This window comes from Rhinolophus sinicus, chromosome 17 (genome assembly GCF_057876585.1).
Source record: "Rhinolophus sinicus isolate RSI-liver-muscle chromosome 17, RSI-T2T, whole genome shotgun sequence".
Lineage (NCBI taxonomy): Eukaryota > Metazoa > Chordata > Mammalia > Chiroptera > Rhinolophidae > Rhinolophus > Rhinolophus sinicus.
Window position 1 is genome coordinate 3,697,798 of NC_142517.1, and position 15,009 is coordinate 3,712,806.

The window sequence follows — 15,009 nt, forward strand, 5'->3', positions numbered from 1 at the left end:
CATTATATTTCCACTGTCTCTATTCCTAATGCTGTGCTCCGCTTCTTGTAACTATATATATAATATATATGTGTGTGTGTATGTGTGTGTATATATATATATATATATATATATATATATATATATATATACATACATACATATATATATAAAATTGTAGTTGACATTCATTTTTTTTAAAGATTTTATTGGGGAAGGGGAACAGGACTTTATTGGGGAACAGTGTGTACTTCCAGAACTTTTTTCCAAGTCAAGTTGTTGTCCTTTCAGTCTTAGTTGTGGAGGGCGCAGCTCAGGTCCAGGTCCAGTTGCCCTTGCTAGTTGCAGGGGGTGCAGCCCACCATCCCTTGAGGGAATCGAACCGGCAACCTTGTGGTTCAGAGGACGCACTCCAACCAACTGAGCCATTCGGGAGCTCAGTGGCAGCTCAGCTCAAGGTGTCGTGTTCAATCTTAATTGCAGGGGGCTGCCCATGATCCCTTGTGGGACTCGAGGAATTGAACTGGCAACCTTGTGGTTGAGAGCCCACTGGCCCATGTGGGAATCGAACCGGCAGCCTTCGGAGTTAGGAGCATGGAGCTCTAACCGCCTGAGCCACCGAGCCGGCCCCCAACATTCATTATTGTTCAGCATCAGCTTCAGGTGTACAGTGCAGTGATCAGGCATCTACATCATCCCTGAGGTGGTCTCCCTAATGAGACACGTGTCCATCGGATACCCTACAAAATCTTTACAACATTATTGATTACATTCCCCAAACTGACTTTCGTTTCCCTGTGGCAATCTTGTGGTTACTGACTGTGCTTTCTAATCCCCTCACCTTCTCCCTTATCCACCCCCCCATCTAGCAACCCTCAGTTTTTCCTCTATGTCTCTGAGACTGTTTCTGATTAGTTCATTCATTTATTCTTTTCTTTAGATTCCACATATAAGTGAGATCATGTGGTATTTGTCTTTCTCTGTCTGGCTTATTTCACTTAACATATTGTTCTCTAGGTCCACCCATATTGTAACCATCTTTCATTGGCTGAATGTAGCAGGACAAGAACTCATTTTTCTTGCTGAAGTCGTAGAGTAGAAAACACCTTCCTACTGGAGATGGAAAGTAAGGTCTCTTCCTGTTTGTGGTAATTGACTGTGCATGGTCTAGGATGACAGTTCGCTCTACAGGACCTCACAACTGCAAGCTAAAGGGGTTTCTGTTGATTAATCTCCACAGTGCTTTTCAAACTTTCACAGGGTCCTGTTCTCTCTGTTGCCATTGCAATTACCTGCCAGCCATCACTCATTGCTCCAAAAAATATTTCTAAGGTGTCTGCTGTATGCCAGGTACCACTGCAGGAGCCGACTTCTTTTGCATTGAAGAGTCATTCCCAGACCTGCCCGGTCATCACAATCACTTGGGCCGCTTTAAGAAAAATTAAGTCAAATCAATTTTATTTACAAAAAGCCATCCTGATAATTCTATAGGCCTTTCGTTTGGGCTGCAATGTTGTTCCCAACATGTGATGTGATAAAGAACTGATGTCTTTGGCCAACAGCCTGGTGAGTGAGCTTGGAGGCCTCCTTAGTTTCCTGTGGCTGCTGGAACAAACGACCACAAACTCAGTGGCTTAAAACAAGAGATATTTATTCTCTTTTGGTCCCAGAGGCCAGAAGTCCCAGATCAGATTCACAGGGCTAAAGACGTGGTGTTGCCAATCTGCACTCCCTCTGGGGGTTCTAGGCAGAATCCTTTTCTTTCCCTTTTCCAGCTTCTAGACCTGCACCTCCTGCATTTCTTGGCTTGGGGCCTCTTCTTCCACCTTCACAGCCAGCTGTGTAGCATCTTCCAATCTCCCTCTCTGCTCCATCTTTGCAATGCTCTCTCCTCTGTAGTCGGATCTCCCTCTGCCTCCCTCTTATGAGAACCTGGATAAACTCCCCATTTCAGAGTCTTTAATTAGATCATCAAAGACAGTCTTTCCATAAAAGGTAATATTCACAGGTTCCAGGGATTAGGACCTGGCCATTTTGGGGGCCACTACTCAGCCAACCACAGAAGTGACTTTTGTCCCTGCTAAGCCTTGAGCTAAGAGTGCAGCTGCCTGGCCCACAGCTGGACTGCAGCTTCACGAGAGACCCTGAGCTGGAGACACCTGGCTGCAGCATACGTGTGAATTCCTGATTTAAAGAAACAGATAAGAAATTTTGGAAGTAAGGGTGGCGGGATGGCTCAGTTGGTTAGAGTGTGAGCTCCGAACAACAGGGTTGCCAGTTCGATTCCCACATGGGCCAATGAGCTGCTCCCTCCACAACTAGATTGAAGATGAGCTGCTGCTGAGCTTCTGGAGGGGCGGTTGGATGGCTCAGTTGGTTAGAGCGTGAGCTCTCAACAAGGTTGCAGGTTCAATTCCTGCATAGGATGGTGGGCTGCGCCCCCTGTAACTAAAGATTGAAAACAGCAACTGGATTTAGAGCTGAGCTGCGCCCTCCACAACTAGACTGAAGGACAATGACTTGGAGCTGATGGGCCCTGGAGAAACACACTGTTCCCCAATAAAATTAAAAAAAAATTTTGGAAGTAAAATTCGGGGTAATTTGTTATGAAACAATACATTACCAATGTACCATGTTACTATGCTTGACAAAAGGGGCATTTTAGGGCCTCAAGGGGTAGGAACAAGATGGGAAATTCAAACTTGTGTATCCCTCTGTTGATACCTTTTCATGGATACTGCTCAGTTATATGGCTACACCACTGATTGAAGAAAACACACCTTCCCCCCAACCCTCACCCCGAAAGAGCACCTTCCACCCCTATGAGGAATTTCAGGGTAGTCTGAACACAGGCGTGGATCCTGTGTGTAGGCAGATACCCAGATACTTGCGTCAGGTTCACCTGCAGCAGCAGGTCTGCCGTGTCCAGGGCACAGGCGAGAGGAAGGCCCCACACGGTACGGTCAGCTGTGAGGGACTGAATATACACACGGACAATGGCCAGACCATATATAAACACGGAATTCTGCTGTACAGCTTGCAGCCACCTGCCCAGGAAACAAAACCATTATCTCTGTTAACCAGCCCAGGGAGCCAGCCTGTTGTTAGTCAGCCGTGTGGGAATTCAGACTGCTGTCTCTAGGGTCCAGTTCAGGAAGCCAAACGCTAACCTTGTAACAGTTGGCTCAAAATATCCAGGACTTGATTAGTAACTGACAGCTTCTCTAATTTTTGTCCCCGCTTCCAATTTAGGGCCAACCAGAGAAAGCTAAAAGTGCACCCTAACCACACAGGCCCCGCCCCCCTCTAGTTAGCCCCGCCCACAGCTTCCTCAGGACACAGCCTCCAACAGGCCTCACCCAGAGCTGTCCGTTTTCCACTACGAAGCCTTCCTTCTTCTCTCCTGCCTGTGAGTGTCCACCAACCACAAGTGATGGGGGCTGACCCCTCGCTGGTCAGCTCTGGATAAATAACTTTGCTTGTCTCATTTGGGTGAATTTCGTTTATTTCTACACTTGTTAGGAACAAACCCCAGATCCATAGTAACACTGGAGGAGGAAACAGTGTGTGTGTGTGTGTGTGTGTGTGTGTGTAGGGTGCATGTGTGAGTGAGCAAGCTGGCCTGGGATGAGACGAGCAGAAAGCATGTCTGTGTTGGTGGGACACGTGTGGCAGTGTCCAAATCCTGCTCCCTCTTCCTCCTCTCTGCTTAGCTGGACTATATTTCCCAGCCTGCCTTGCAGCTAAGTGTGGCTGTAGGCCTGAGATCTGCCCATAGATTGTGTAGGAAGTGACGTGCACTGCGCCCAGGCCTGCTCCTGGAAACCTCCCTCTACACTGTCTTCTCACCTGCTGGTCTAATACGGAGGTTATTAGGTGGAAGCTCAAAGGCCCCCACAATGGTGGGGCCACTAGGTGGAAGAAGACTGGTGCCCCAACTGCCAGTGAGGCCCAGAACACACTTGGGGTGTGTTAAGCTGCAGAGATCTTAAGTTAGCAGTTAGCTAATTCTAACGAAAACACGGGCCATCCACCCAGCTCCATGCTCTGAGAGTTCACCTGCTGGGTTGATTGTGAGTCCCCAGAAGATATGTCCAAGTTGTAATCCCTACAGCATGTAAATGTGACGGTATTTGAAAGAAGTAGGGTCTTTGCAGATGTCATTAAGTTAGGGATCTTGAGATAAGAATATCCTGGTTTAGGGTGAGTTCTTTATCCAGATTGGTGTCTTTAAAAAAAGAAAGGGAGACTTGATATAAGGAGACACAGAGAAAAACCACCATGTGAGGACGGAGGCAAAGACTGGAGTGACGCAGCCACAAGTCAAGGGACGCCAAGGACTGCAGGTGACCAGCAGGATCCGGGAGAGAGAGAGGCCTGGGACACATCCTCCCTCAGAGCTCCACAGGGAACTGACCCCACTGACACCTTGATTTCGGACTTCTGGCCTCCAGCGCTGTGAGAGAACAAACTTCTGTTGTTTTTGTATTTTAAAGTCATCCTGTTTGTGGCACTTTGTTATGTCCACCCCCTGGAAACTCATACACCAGAGCCCAGGCCTCCCGCTGGACAGCTCAAATCTGGGTTTGGGCATCCGTCCTGAGGTGGTACATGAGACGCTTCTGTTGAGGCTGTGTGTGTGTGCATGTGTACACATCTATGTGAAACGTATTGAACACTTAGGGAAGGCTTTGAAAATACAGTCTATGGAACAAATATTAAGTATCGTACTTTATTTTCACAACAGTGCTTTGAAGAGATTTAATTTGAAGAGATTTAATTCTTCTCGTTAGCTCTGCTACTGACTATCTGCACATTGACCTAACTCACAAAATGAGGGGGAAAAGCCAAATTTTAAAAAAGCAAGTAGAGGATACCTAAACTAAGGCCAGTGTTTTGTCTTTTCAGTTCTCTTCATTTTCAGCTTCAATATCACAAACGTTCTTTAAAACCAGAGTAACTTTACAAGACAAGGATCGCTAGTTTTGCTTTCATTCAACAGTGTTGGAAGTTCTAGCCCAAGCAATTAGGTAAGATAAAGAAATAAACCATACCAGAAAGGAAGAAGTAAAATTATCTCTGTTCACAGATGATATGAACTTATATGAGGAAAAGCAAACCATAAAGATTTCACAAAAACTGTTATAACTAATAAATGAATTCAACAAAGTGGCAAGATACAAAATCAACACATTAAAACCAGTTGCATTTCTGTAGGCTAACAATGAATAACCTGAAAAGAAAATTAAGAAAACATTTACATTTGCAATAGCATCAAAAGGAATACAATACTTAGGCATTAACTTAATCAAGGAAGTGAAAGACTTGTACAGTGAAAACTGCAAAACATCACTTAAAGAAATTTTAAAAAATTGAAAAGATATCCTGTGTTTGTGATTGGAAGACTTAATATTATTAAGATGCAAATACTACCCAAGCAATCTACAGATTCAGTGCAATTCCTATCAAAATCCCAGCGACATTTTTTTGCAGAGATTAAAAAAAAATCCTAAAATTCAAATGGCATCTCAAGGGACCCTAAATAGACAAAACAATCCTGACAAAGAGGAACAAAGCTGAAGGACTCACACTTCCAGATTTTGAAACACTACAAAGCTAGTTATCAAAACAGTGTGGCACTGGCATGTAGACAGACATATATATAGACCAATGGAATGGAACAGACAGCCCAGAAATAAATCCTCACACATCCAGTCAAAGGATTCTTGATAAGGGTGCCAAGGCCCATAGGAAAGGACAGTTTTTGCAACAAATGGGGCTGGGGAAACTGAAGATCCACACGCAAAAGAACGAAACTGGACTCTTATCTAACACCATATACAAAAATTGACTCAGAAAGATACCAATGAAATAAACATATCAAAGAGCTGTCTGGAAGAGCTTCAGGAGTGTGGGCTGCTTTATGAACCTAGCGATAAAGAATAAAAGAGGTCTTTGATGGAGGAAGCATGGTTGGCATTTTTGAACACCTGCTTTGGGACAGGTAGTTTGTAGAAATGGTTTTACTTAACCTTCCTAAAATTCCTGTGATTCCCGTTATCGCTTACTGTGAAAAAGAAAATAAAATTAGCCATCAGGAGATGACAACTAGTACAAAGCTCTGGTTTTTGTTTTTGGTTTGTTTTTTTTTAATGCTTTTCCTCACTGAATTTCCCTTCAGGAGACTTAGCATAGCCACGGGAGCTAGTCGCAACCATGTAAATAATACAAATTAAAAATGGTACATCCTCCAGGCCTGCTTCTCCTGGAGAGCTGGGAAACAGGCTCGCAGCAGGTGGCATGACCAAATTCATCTGAGAGTGACCAGCTGACGGACATCGAGCCAAATAACCAAAGTCTGAATTGAAGCCATAGCCCTAGGTAATCATTAGTCATTTGTTTAATGAGCTATTATTTATTAAGCGGCTACTCTGTGCCAGCTGCCATGCAAGATTCTGGAAATACGAAAGAAGACTATAATACTGACCTTCCCCCCTAGGGTCTCCTAATCTGATGGGTGGGGGGATCAAATTAACAAAGAATGATAGCAGTATTGAAGAATGCTGTAATTGGAGGCCATGGGGACTAAGGACTGGAGAGCCACCTCTTCAGGTTGGTGGAGGTGACAGCTCTGAGCACATGTGGACTGCCTGCGAAAACTCTGGTGGCGATTGCACCACAGCCAAGTTGAACATAGACAGCTTTGGGAAAGTCTGGCCCCGAACGACAAGCCACTTCCTGTACCACTTCGCCTTACAATGAATGCACATAAGATGAGCCACAAAGTACGGCTGCCCTTCCATCCGTCTCCTGCCTTTAGCAGGAGAATTTACAGAGAGCACGCCGTGCCTGTGTGAGCCGGTAAATTTTCTCCTTGAGGAATCTCCTCTTGTTGGCGGTCTCACTCTGCTCCTGAAGCAGCCAGGAGTAGTGTTCCTTCTCCTGCAGTATCTGCATCATGGCTTTCCCCAACTGATCGCCATTCTCTTGGAGCACAAAATACTGGATTATGAATGGGATCTGGTTGGCGAGACGGTTGCTGGTTTCCTGGAAGAGGGAGTGAGAAGACTTAGCTGCAGGGATCTCGGCCCAAGGCCTGTGGCTGCAGAGAAGCTTTGGGGTTCTGGATGCATGCGTGGTCGTCTTGCTAAGTCCTGGTGGTCCCATCTACCCAACTCGTGTTCAGTATCAAACCACGGGAAGGTGGTTTGGGCTGTCCAATCTTTACTACCCAGACATTCCCTCTGGCACTAAGAACCTGCATGGTAGGCTAGCAAACCCACAGCACATTCTGGGCACCCCAGCCTGCCCAGGAGCTCCTCCCTGTCGAGACCTTCTGGCCCCATGACCCCCTGGCTCCCTTCAGGGAACACATTGGGACCTGCTTCAGTGCTGGTCTCATATTTTCCTCATACGCATGCCCAGTGTGCGTGGCAGCTGGACTCCACATCTGGGTAGCTCTACTTTCTCTTCCGATTAAGAAAAGGCTTCAGGAGTTGGACTTCTTTGCAGCTTTTTAAAGTTATCTTCCTTTCTGTGGGCCCTAGTACTTTAGCCCACGGGTGGGGAGTTAGAAACCACAAAGTTGATTGGGTCAGGTCACAAAATCTAGGGAAAGGAATTTCCTTCCTGTTTTTGTGAAGCTGGTGACTTTCAGGTGTTTCAAGAGCTGAGTGCCTTCTGAACATCAAGGAAAGCTAAATGACCGTCAGTGAGATTAGTGCTTGTATTTTGCTGTATTCTGATAACAGTAGTTTTGTACTTCATGCATCACATAAAATATAAAGTACTTTGAAGAACCTGATTTGGGGCAAATGAATTAAAAGTGTCTCAATAGGGTTACTGTAAAATTGTAAGTGAGATAACACATGAGTACTTCATCAGAGCAGAAAGGGTTTAATACATACAGTGGTCCATCCCTTCTTCACTCAGCTAAGCAACTCTCAATCAGGACATCCTACCCTCTGCCCAGCACATGCCACAGAGGGCTGACCTGGGCACCCACACTCACCAAGAAGTATGCATTCAGGTGTACCCCGATTTCAGTGATGGAGGAAATCGAAGACTCATCATTTGAAGAAGACGATTTCAACAGAGGATTCTGTAAAGGCTTTTCGAGCGGGTTAAAGACCTCGTTTCGGACTTTTCTCAGAACCGAGCTGTAAATCTGGTCTTGACAATAAACCAGCTGCTCCATCCTGAACTGAAGGCGGATCAGATTTTCTGCTGTTTGCATTTGTTTCCCTTTTATGTCTTCAATCTTGTTCTGGTTGGATAAGAAAGAGAAACACATCATTGCTTCCCCCCCTCTTACTGCTCAAATAACTCAGGAAGTAACTATCAATACGTTGAACACAGAATGAAAAATAATTTAAGGTGAAAGAAGTCCCGAGACTTTAAGTAGTGATTTCCACAAGGTCCCCACTTGACCGTGGGTTGCTGTCCTCACCAGTCCCACGTCGCTGCTGTACTTGTGGCTCATGCCAGTCCAATCGTGTCTCCCACCATTCTTCCTCTCTGCCCTGACCTCCATTTTCTCCCACATCATCATCTTTCTCAACTGTGGCTTAGTTTACATTTTCACATCCATCACTCCTGTCTCTCTAGTTGAAACCCACACTTTCAAGAACAACTCAAATGCCAGTGTGTCAATGAATGCAGGGGGATAACAGCTTGATATTTATTTCCCAGAAATCCTGTGACACCCACACCGTCAAAGGCATTCTGGGACAGGAACGGACAACCTAGTGGAGAAAAGTCACTTCTTAGCTTTTGAGTTTCAAACAGACTTTTGTACACGGACGGCAGAGACAGTGGTTTTAGAGCATGTGAGCGAGTGTCTGTGGGTTTCACAGAGGCTGACGTTTCTTCCTTTTTGGAGTGTATGTGTCAAACCCACTCACATTTCTGAGAGCAGAAATGGCTGGTGCATCACTTCCAAGAAGAGTGACATAGGCAGGTGCCAAACCCCCTGCCTCTGACGAAGCTCAGAAGGAGCAAGTACAATGGTGGAGGGGGGTGGCCTCAGAGCGCTCCGGGAGTCCCAGTGTGGCACAGGACGCTATGCTGAGACTTCTTAGCTACCAGAGCATGGCACCACGGGGTGGAGGTCTTGGTGGGTGCCGGAGTTTCCTTGGCCCCAGGGTAGCCTGTGTTTGCAGTGGAGTGTTTCTGTGTCCTGGCACAGCTGGCAAGAGCTCAGGAGAACCAGCCCTACAGTCGGGAGCATGGGGGGCCCACAGGGCCAACCACTGAGGCCCAGGAAGGATGGCATACAACCTGGAGTTGCCACCCTGGAGGCGATCAAGGACCAGGAATGTCACCCATCCTGTGGTGAAGTACCCAGGACTCAGACGCAGTCCCTGGGAAAGTTGGAGAACTCAGAAGTGAGATTTATTAAGTTGGTGCAAAAGTAATTGCGGTTTTTGCAATTAAAAACCGCAATTACTTTTGCACAAGCCTAATATTTTTTACCAACTGGCAAAAGAGGTAAAAGAAGAAATTAAGTTTCATTATGGGAAAAATGACAGACATTCTTTTCTTTGCTCACCTGAATGAGATTGTGGAATGAGATTCTGACCGACAGCACAGGCAGGGACAGAGGAAGATTTTCATCTAGAACCCAGGTGGGAGCTGGACACCCCTCTCTTTCCTTTACTGAGCGAGGGGTTTGGGGGAGTTGCTAAGTTGTTGAGTGGAAACCCACACAGCTGTGGCAATATTTTTAAGTCAGACTTATAAAGATTTTGGACGAACACTAGCAGACAATGCTGTCCTTTGTGCTAGAAAAAGATCCAAAATACCAACCAGTGACTACGGGCAATCATATGTTCAGACACGTCACGCTGTAGAAGATTATGGTGGAGAGAGAACAAGGTCACATGCTGTTTCACGTTTCCCAGGGAGTGCCCACTAACTCCTGAGCAGGAGCAGAACGGCAATCTTGCTGGAGTCGCCAGCCCAGCACATCGGCAAATATAACCCTGGCCTCAGTATTTCCACACAACAGTACATATCCAACTCTTTTCAAAGGTTAGACTCGCATGAATCAGCCAGTAGAACAGGTGACCAGCAGTAAACTGTGGGCGCTTACCTGGGCTATTTGATTAAGGTTGGTAAACTCGTCAAAATGTTTTTTGGCTGTGTCAACGAAATTTTGCCGGACAATTTCTGACCAAAGGAAAGACAAAACATCAGTAAAATGCAAGCAGTAAGAAAATGGGTTGAAGACACAGAGAAGAGAAATCATGACACATGACCCTATTCTAAGGCCGAGCTCCCCAGATTCACAGACCACGAGAGAAAGAAGGGGTGCACATGGTCCCAGGGCGACACAAAATTCACCATCACCACCCACCCCGAGCAGGTCCCATCAATTCCCTGTCCTCTCGTGGAACGTGTGTTCTCCCGGGGTTAGCACCTGACTATTCCTCACACAACTGCATGGAGGGGTAGGTCTTGCCCTCCCCCCATTCCCCAAAATGGGCAAAGAACATCTGCAGTCTTGGTTTGATCATTCCATCCCTGTCTCTCTCTGCAAGGCATGGAGACCCATGGAAGGTACTGGGGGATCGTTTAACCTCATAGGACAGCCTCACCAACAGCCTTCTGGAGCATGTCGATTGCGGGGTCTACCAGTTGTCCCATGTACAGCTGCACGATGGTCTCGAACGTTTTGTAGTTGACAAACCCCACCAGTTCTTTGCCGCGATACTGCTTTTCGTATTTTGAGACTTCTTCGTGAATAACTTTTTTAACTGAAACATAAAACACACCACCATGGTGAATTCTGACACTTCCACAGACATTTTTGTGTGTGTTGCTTACCCACTGTACCTGAAGGCAATGTTTCTACATGGAATTTTTTTCACAATGGAAAGAAAAAAACAAAACAAAAAAAACCAAACATGGTCTGACAATGACTTTCAAGAAACAAAAATCTAATTCTATAAAAATATTTTTCAATTGAGTCGTCACCCCGAGGGAGAAGTTTAGTGTTCATAGTTGGTAGAAAAGAATCTGATTAGTTCAATGAAAATAGAAAGTTACATTCTTGTAGGGTTTACAGGTCTCTCAAAAATACAGTCAGACTACAGTTGGAGGAATGCTGCCACGGAAGTGAATAGTGCTGTTTTTGTCAAGGGCCCAAATGAACACACACACACACACACACACACACGCACGCAAACACACCCTACTGGCATCTGGACGGAAGCTGAAGGGAAGGGCAGAGCAAGGAGGTTTTATCAAAGCCTTGGCCTCTGTGGTCTTGGATTAGGGGAGAAGAGAAGGGGGAAATTGGGTAAGTGGAATTATCTGGCCTCAAAACAAAGATGTGAGAAAGTGGAATTGCTCTATTGAGGAGGTGAGGGTAACGCTGCACGATGATGGTGATGGAAAGCAGCCGTGGATGACAAGGGTCCCAGGGTGTCTGGTGTGGGCATGTTAGCTCTTCACACACTTTTGATGTGTCAGAACCAGCTTCTGGTCTTGGTACACAAGACACTGCTTTTAGGGGCAGCGCTGTCCCATGACTTACCTTGTTGGGTATTGTCTGCAAGTATGAGTATCCAGTTTTTAAACTCCTCTCTGAGCTTGTTGTATAGGCGGGTATCTTTTTCCTTTACTATTTCTTCTCCTTGTACTAACTTTTCAATGTCCCGATTAAACACTTTAACTTTCTGAAAATGAGATGAAGTCATCAATCTGTGCTGTAATCACATGAAAGAGCCAAGACCTGGGGGAGCAGCGTGTGGTGTTGGGGGATGGGGGCTGTAAGGAGGTCAGATCACCCACCCGACCCGCTCCTCTCCCAGGTGAGACCATGGAGGGCAGAACAGGGCTCCCGGCAGAGCACAGGTTGGGGGCGCACAGAGGGCCACCTCGGATGGGCTGGGCCAAGGATGTGGCCAACTAAAGGGATCTGGTGTCAGACAGGCCAGTTTCTGTGTCTGAGTGTCGCGTGGAGTCCCCGCTAATTCTCACCTCAATCAGAAAGAACATCTTATCAGCATCAGTGGTGGGGACGTTTTCCCCACACTGGCGCAGCTCCTCTGTCGCACTCTGGTGGCAATCTCTGATTTGATTTTCTAACAACGGGAGTGATTTCTGAACAAAATGATAGCAAACAATGAAACTCTACAGCTTGCAATTAGGTGAAAGATGTCTTGGGTAGGGGGGCAGAATCCCATCTGAAAGCATTTGAGATGATGCACAGTTTCTATTATTGTGTGAGCTTGTTGAGATGAAGGCTTGTCAAGGAGCCCAAGGAGGGCGTGGCAGGCAACGGGATGCTGCAGCTTGGATGTCGGGTGCAGAATTCTGTTATGCAGGTGGCGTGTGCAGGAATCAGGTGGTGGCCAGTGTTTGCTTTTGTTTGCTCTGGCTCCGTGCTTTGGATTTCGAGAATAAGTACACTTGAATATGATGTAAGCTTTCTTTAGTAACATGTTTTGTTGGTGACAACGTGAGGGTTATAAACTGATAAATGGTGCTTTGGTAGAGGATATGTCTTGGGTGTTGGTGTCAGGCTGGGTAGAGTCGTAACCAACTAAGGATGCTGATGATGGGGATGAGGATGAGGAGAAGGATGGTACCGTGGAGGGTTGTCTTGGGGCCAAGCATCGTCGCAAGCCCTCCGCATCTCAGTTAAGCCCCACATTGCAGCAAAGCACATGGCTTTGGTGCTTCCTTTATACAAGGGAGGAACCTAGGGCTCAGAGAGGCAAATTGATGTCATTGCTGAGTTAGTAAGTGGCAGAGTTCCAATTTGTACACTGCTCACCACCTCCGAAGCCCATGCAGGTGAACACTGCAAGTAAAGACACCTGTGTGAGCAGTGGCCCCAACTTCTGCTTCAGTGCACAAAGTCACTGCAGCCAGCCGGGCTGAGTTCATTGGCATTTAGAGGCAGCTTGCCAAGGCTACAGAAAATGATGGCCAAGGTGGGTGATGCCAAGAAGTTAAGGCCTCACAGGCTTTTTTGTTGTTGTTGTTTTTTGGATGTTTTGTATCAATAGGCAGAAAGGTACTAAATTTTTTTTTGATATTTCATAACTGAGTCTTTCATAACTGAATCTATAGTTATCATAACTGAGTCTTGATATACATTTTAAAAAATTAATGAAAAATAGTACAGATTTTAATTCGAATTTTAATGTAAAATATTTAAATGTTGAGAAATATGTTATCAAAAAAGTTATCTAAAGGCGACATCTTTTTGCAAAACAAGATGTTTTTCTCAGTTAGACAGGGTTATCTCTTTTGGAGCCCTCTTCGGCAGAACGAGGGTATGCCACGGTCATCAGTGCTTCTCAAAGGGTATTCCCTGGATCACCTGGAACTTAAAAGTGCAAAGGGCCCCGCACTAGACCTATTGACTCAGAAACTCTGGGCTGAGGTCCAGGAATATGAGTTTTAACAAAATTACCAGGTGATTCTTGTGTGTATTACAGTTTCAGAACCGCTGTCTCCTTGCAACCGAGTATTATCTGAGTATGTGTTTCCTGGCTCAAAAGAGTATCATTGCTTTCGTCTGGCACGTAGTTTAGCAGGGACTAGAACCCAGACCCTGGGATCATCCCTGCTCTAAGGGTTAACCCTTCAGTCTTGCTGTGTTATTCAAACTCATGTACAAAGGTTCAGGCCAGCCCTACAAATATTCTATTTCACCATAAATACTAAGCCACACTTCTCCTATCTTTAATGACATCTCAAGAGGTTTGTCGGCAGTTGCCCATTTTTGAGAATCAGTGAAAACTGAATGTGTATTTCTTACAAGTGTGAGGCTGGGAAAATGTCTTTTATACTGTGAAGTGTTCACAACCCATTGAGAAAGAGAAAAATGTGCAAACTTGGGGTTCGTTCCTCTTTACACTGCGAAACCGGTATAATAGTTTCCCTCCTCCCTTTTTGCTTCCCCCAAATTGACTGCTCCAACTTTTCATTTCAACATTGGGCAGCTGTTCCTTTCCTGTTTCAGACGCTCTCCTATGAGCCTCTGACCATGAGAAATTTGGTTTTCAGGGTGTACTTGTTTGTTTGCTTGTTTGGGCCATTCAGTGTGGTGTCTTAGCCAACTCAAGACTGAGAGAGGGACGTGGGCAGTCTACAATTTGTATAACTTGCAACCCAGCCCTCGACTCACATTGATATGTAAGATGAGCTCGGAGGTGAGTCTTTCTGCCAGACGGGGCACCGTGGCCTTCCCTTCCTCCAGGAGGGCTCTGAAATAAGACAGCACACATGAATTCAGGATGAGCCCATATGGTCATTTTCCCAGCACTGGCTTTGGAAGCGGGTAGATGAGCTCAGCTCCCTGAAGTGACACATGCCCTCAGAGAACCCTGGTAGTACATGAGAAAGGCAGTTGCTAATTAAGAGATAAGCCTATCTCTAGGCAAGCATGGAGCTTCTAGGAAGGTTATGCACATTTTCTTTCTTTATCATCCCCAAAACCCTCATAAAGTAAGTTTATCTACAGAAAAACAAAACAAACCTAACTTCATAGAGGCTTATTGACTTGTCCAAACTAGTATTTTATTTCTTGTAAGAAATATTTATCCCTGAACAGCCAAATCAATCCTGAGAAAGAAGAACAAACCTGGAGGCATCACCTGTCCTGATTTCAAAATATATTGCAAAGCTACAGTTTCTTATTACAAAACAGCATAGTGCTAGTATAAGGATGGACACGTACAGACTAGAGAGCCCAGAAATAAATCCATGCAGATACGGTCAACCCATCTTCAATAACAGTGCCAAGAATACACAATGGAGAAAAGATAATCTCTTCAACCAGTGATGTTACGAGAACTGTATCTCCCCAAGCAAAAGAATAAAATTGGATTCTTATGTCACACCTCACACAAAAGTCAACTGACGATTGAAGGCTTAAACCTAAGTAAGTACTGAAACTGTAGAACTCCTAGAAAAAAAAACACAGGGGAAAGTCTTCATGATATCGGTCTCAAATAATTTCATGAATATGACACCAAAAACACAGACAAGAAAAAGAGACTAAAGTGGGAC

General features: G+C 45.4%; 1 protein-coding gene across 4 annotated transcripts in view; it reads right to left on the minus strand.

Moving 5' to 3' along the window:
• Window positions 1–4,697: 4,697 nt before the first annotated feature.
• Window positions 4,698–15,009, minus strand: part of MX2 (MX dynamin like GTPase 2) — a 34,589-nt gene continuing 24,277 nt past the window's right edge. For all 4 annotated transcript variants that reach the window (XM_019745756.3, XM_019745759.3, XM_019745758.3 and 1 more), the window contains exons 8-14: window positions 14,126–14,204; window positions 11,965–12,087; window positions 11,519–11,660; window positions 10,578–10,736; window positions 10,073–10,149; window positions 7,991–8,245; window positions 4,698–7,026 (exon numbers count right to left, since the gene is read on the minus strand). In XM_019745756.3, coding sequence (XP_019601315.3) covers window positions 6,796–7,026; window positions 7,991–8,245; window positions 10,073–10,149; window positions 10,578–10,736; window positions 11,519–11,660; window positions 11,965–12,087; window positions 14,126–14,204 — 1,066 coding nt within the window. In that variant the 3' untranslated portion in view covers window positions 4,698–6,795. The remainder of the gene's footprint in view (window positions 7,027–7,990; window positions 8,246–10,072; window positions 10,150–10,577; window positions 10,737–11,518; window positions 11,661–11,964; window positions 12,088–14,125; window positions 14,205–15,009) is intronic.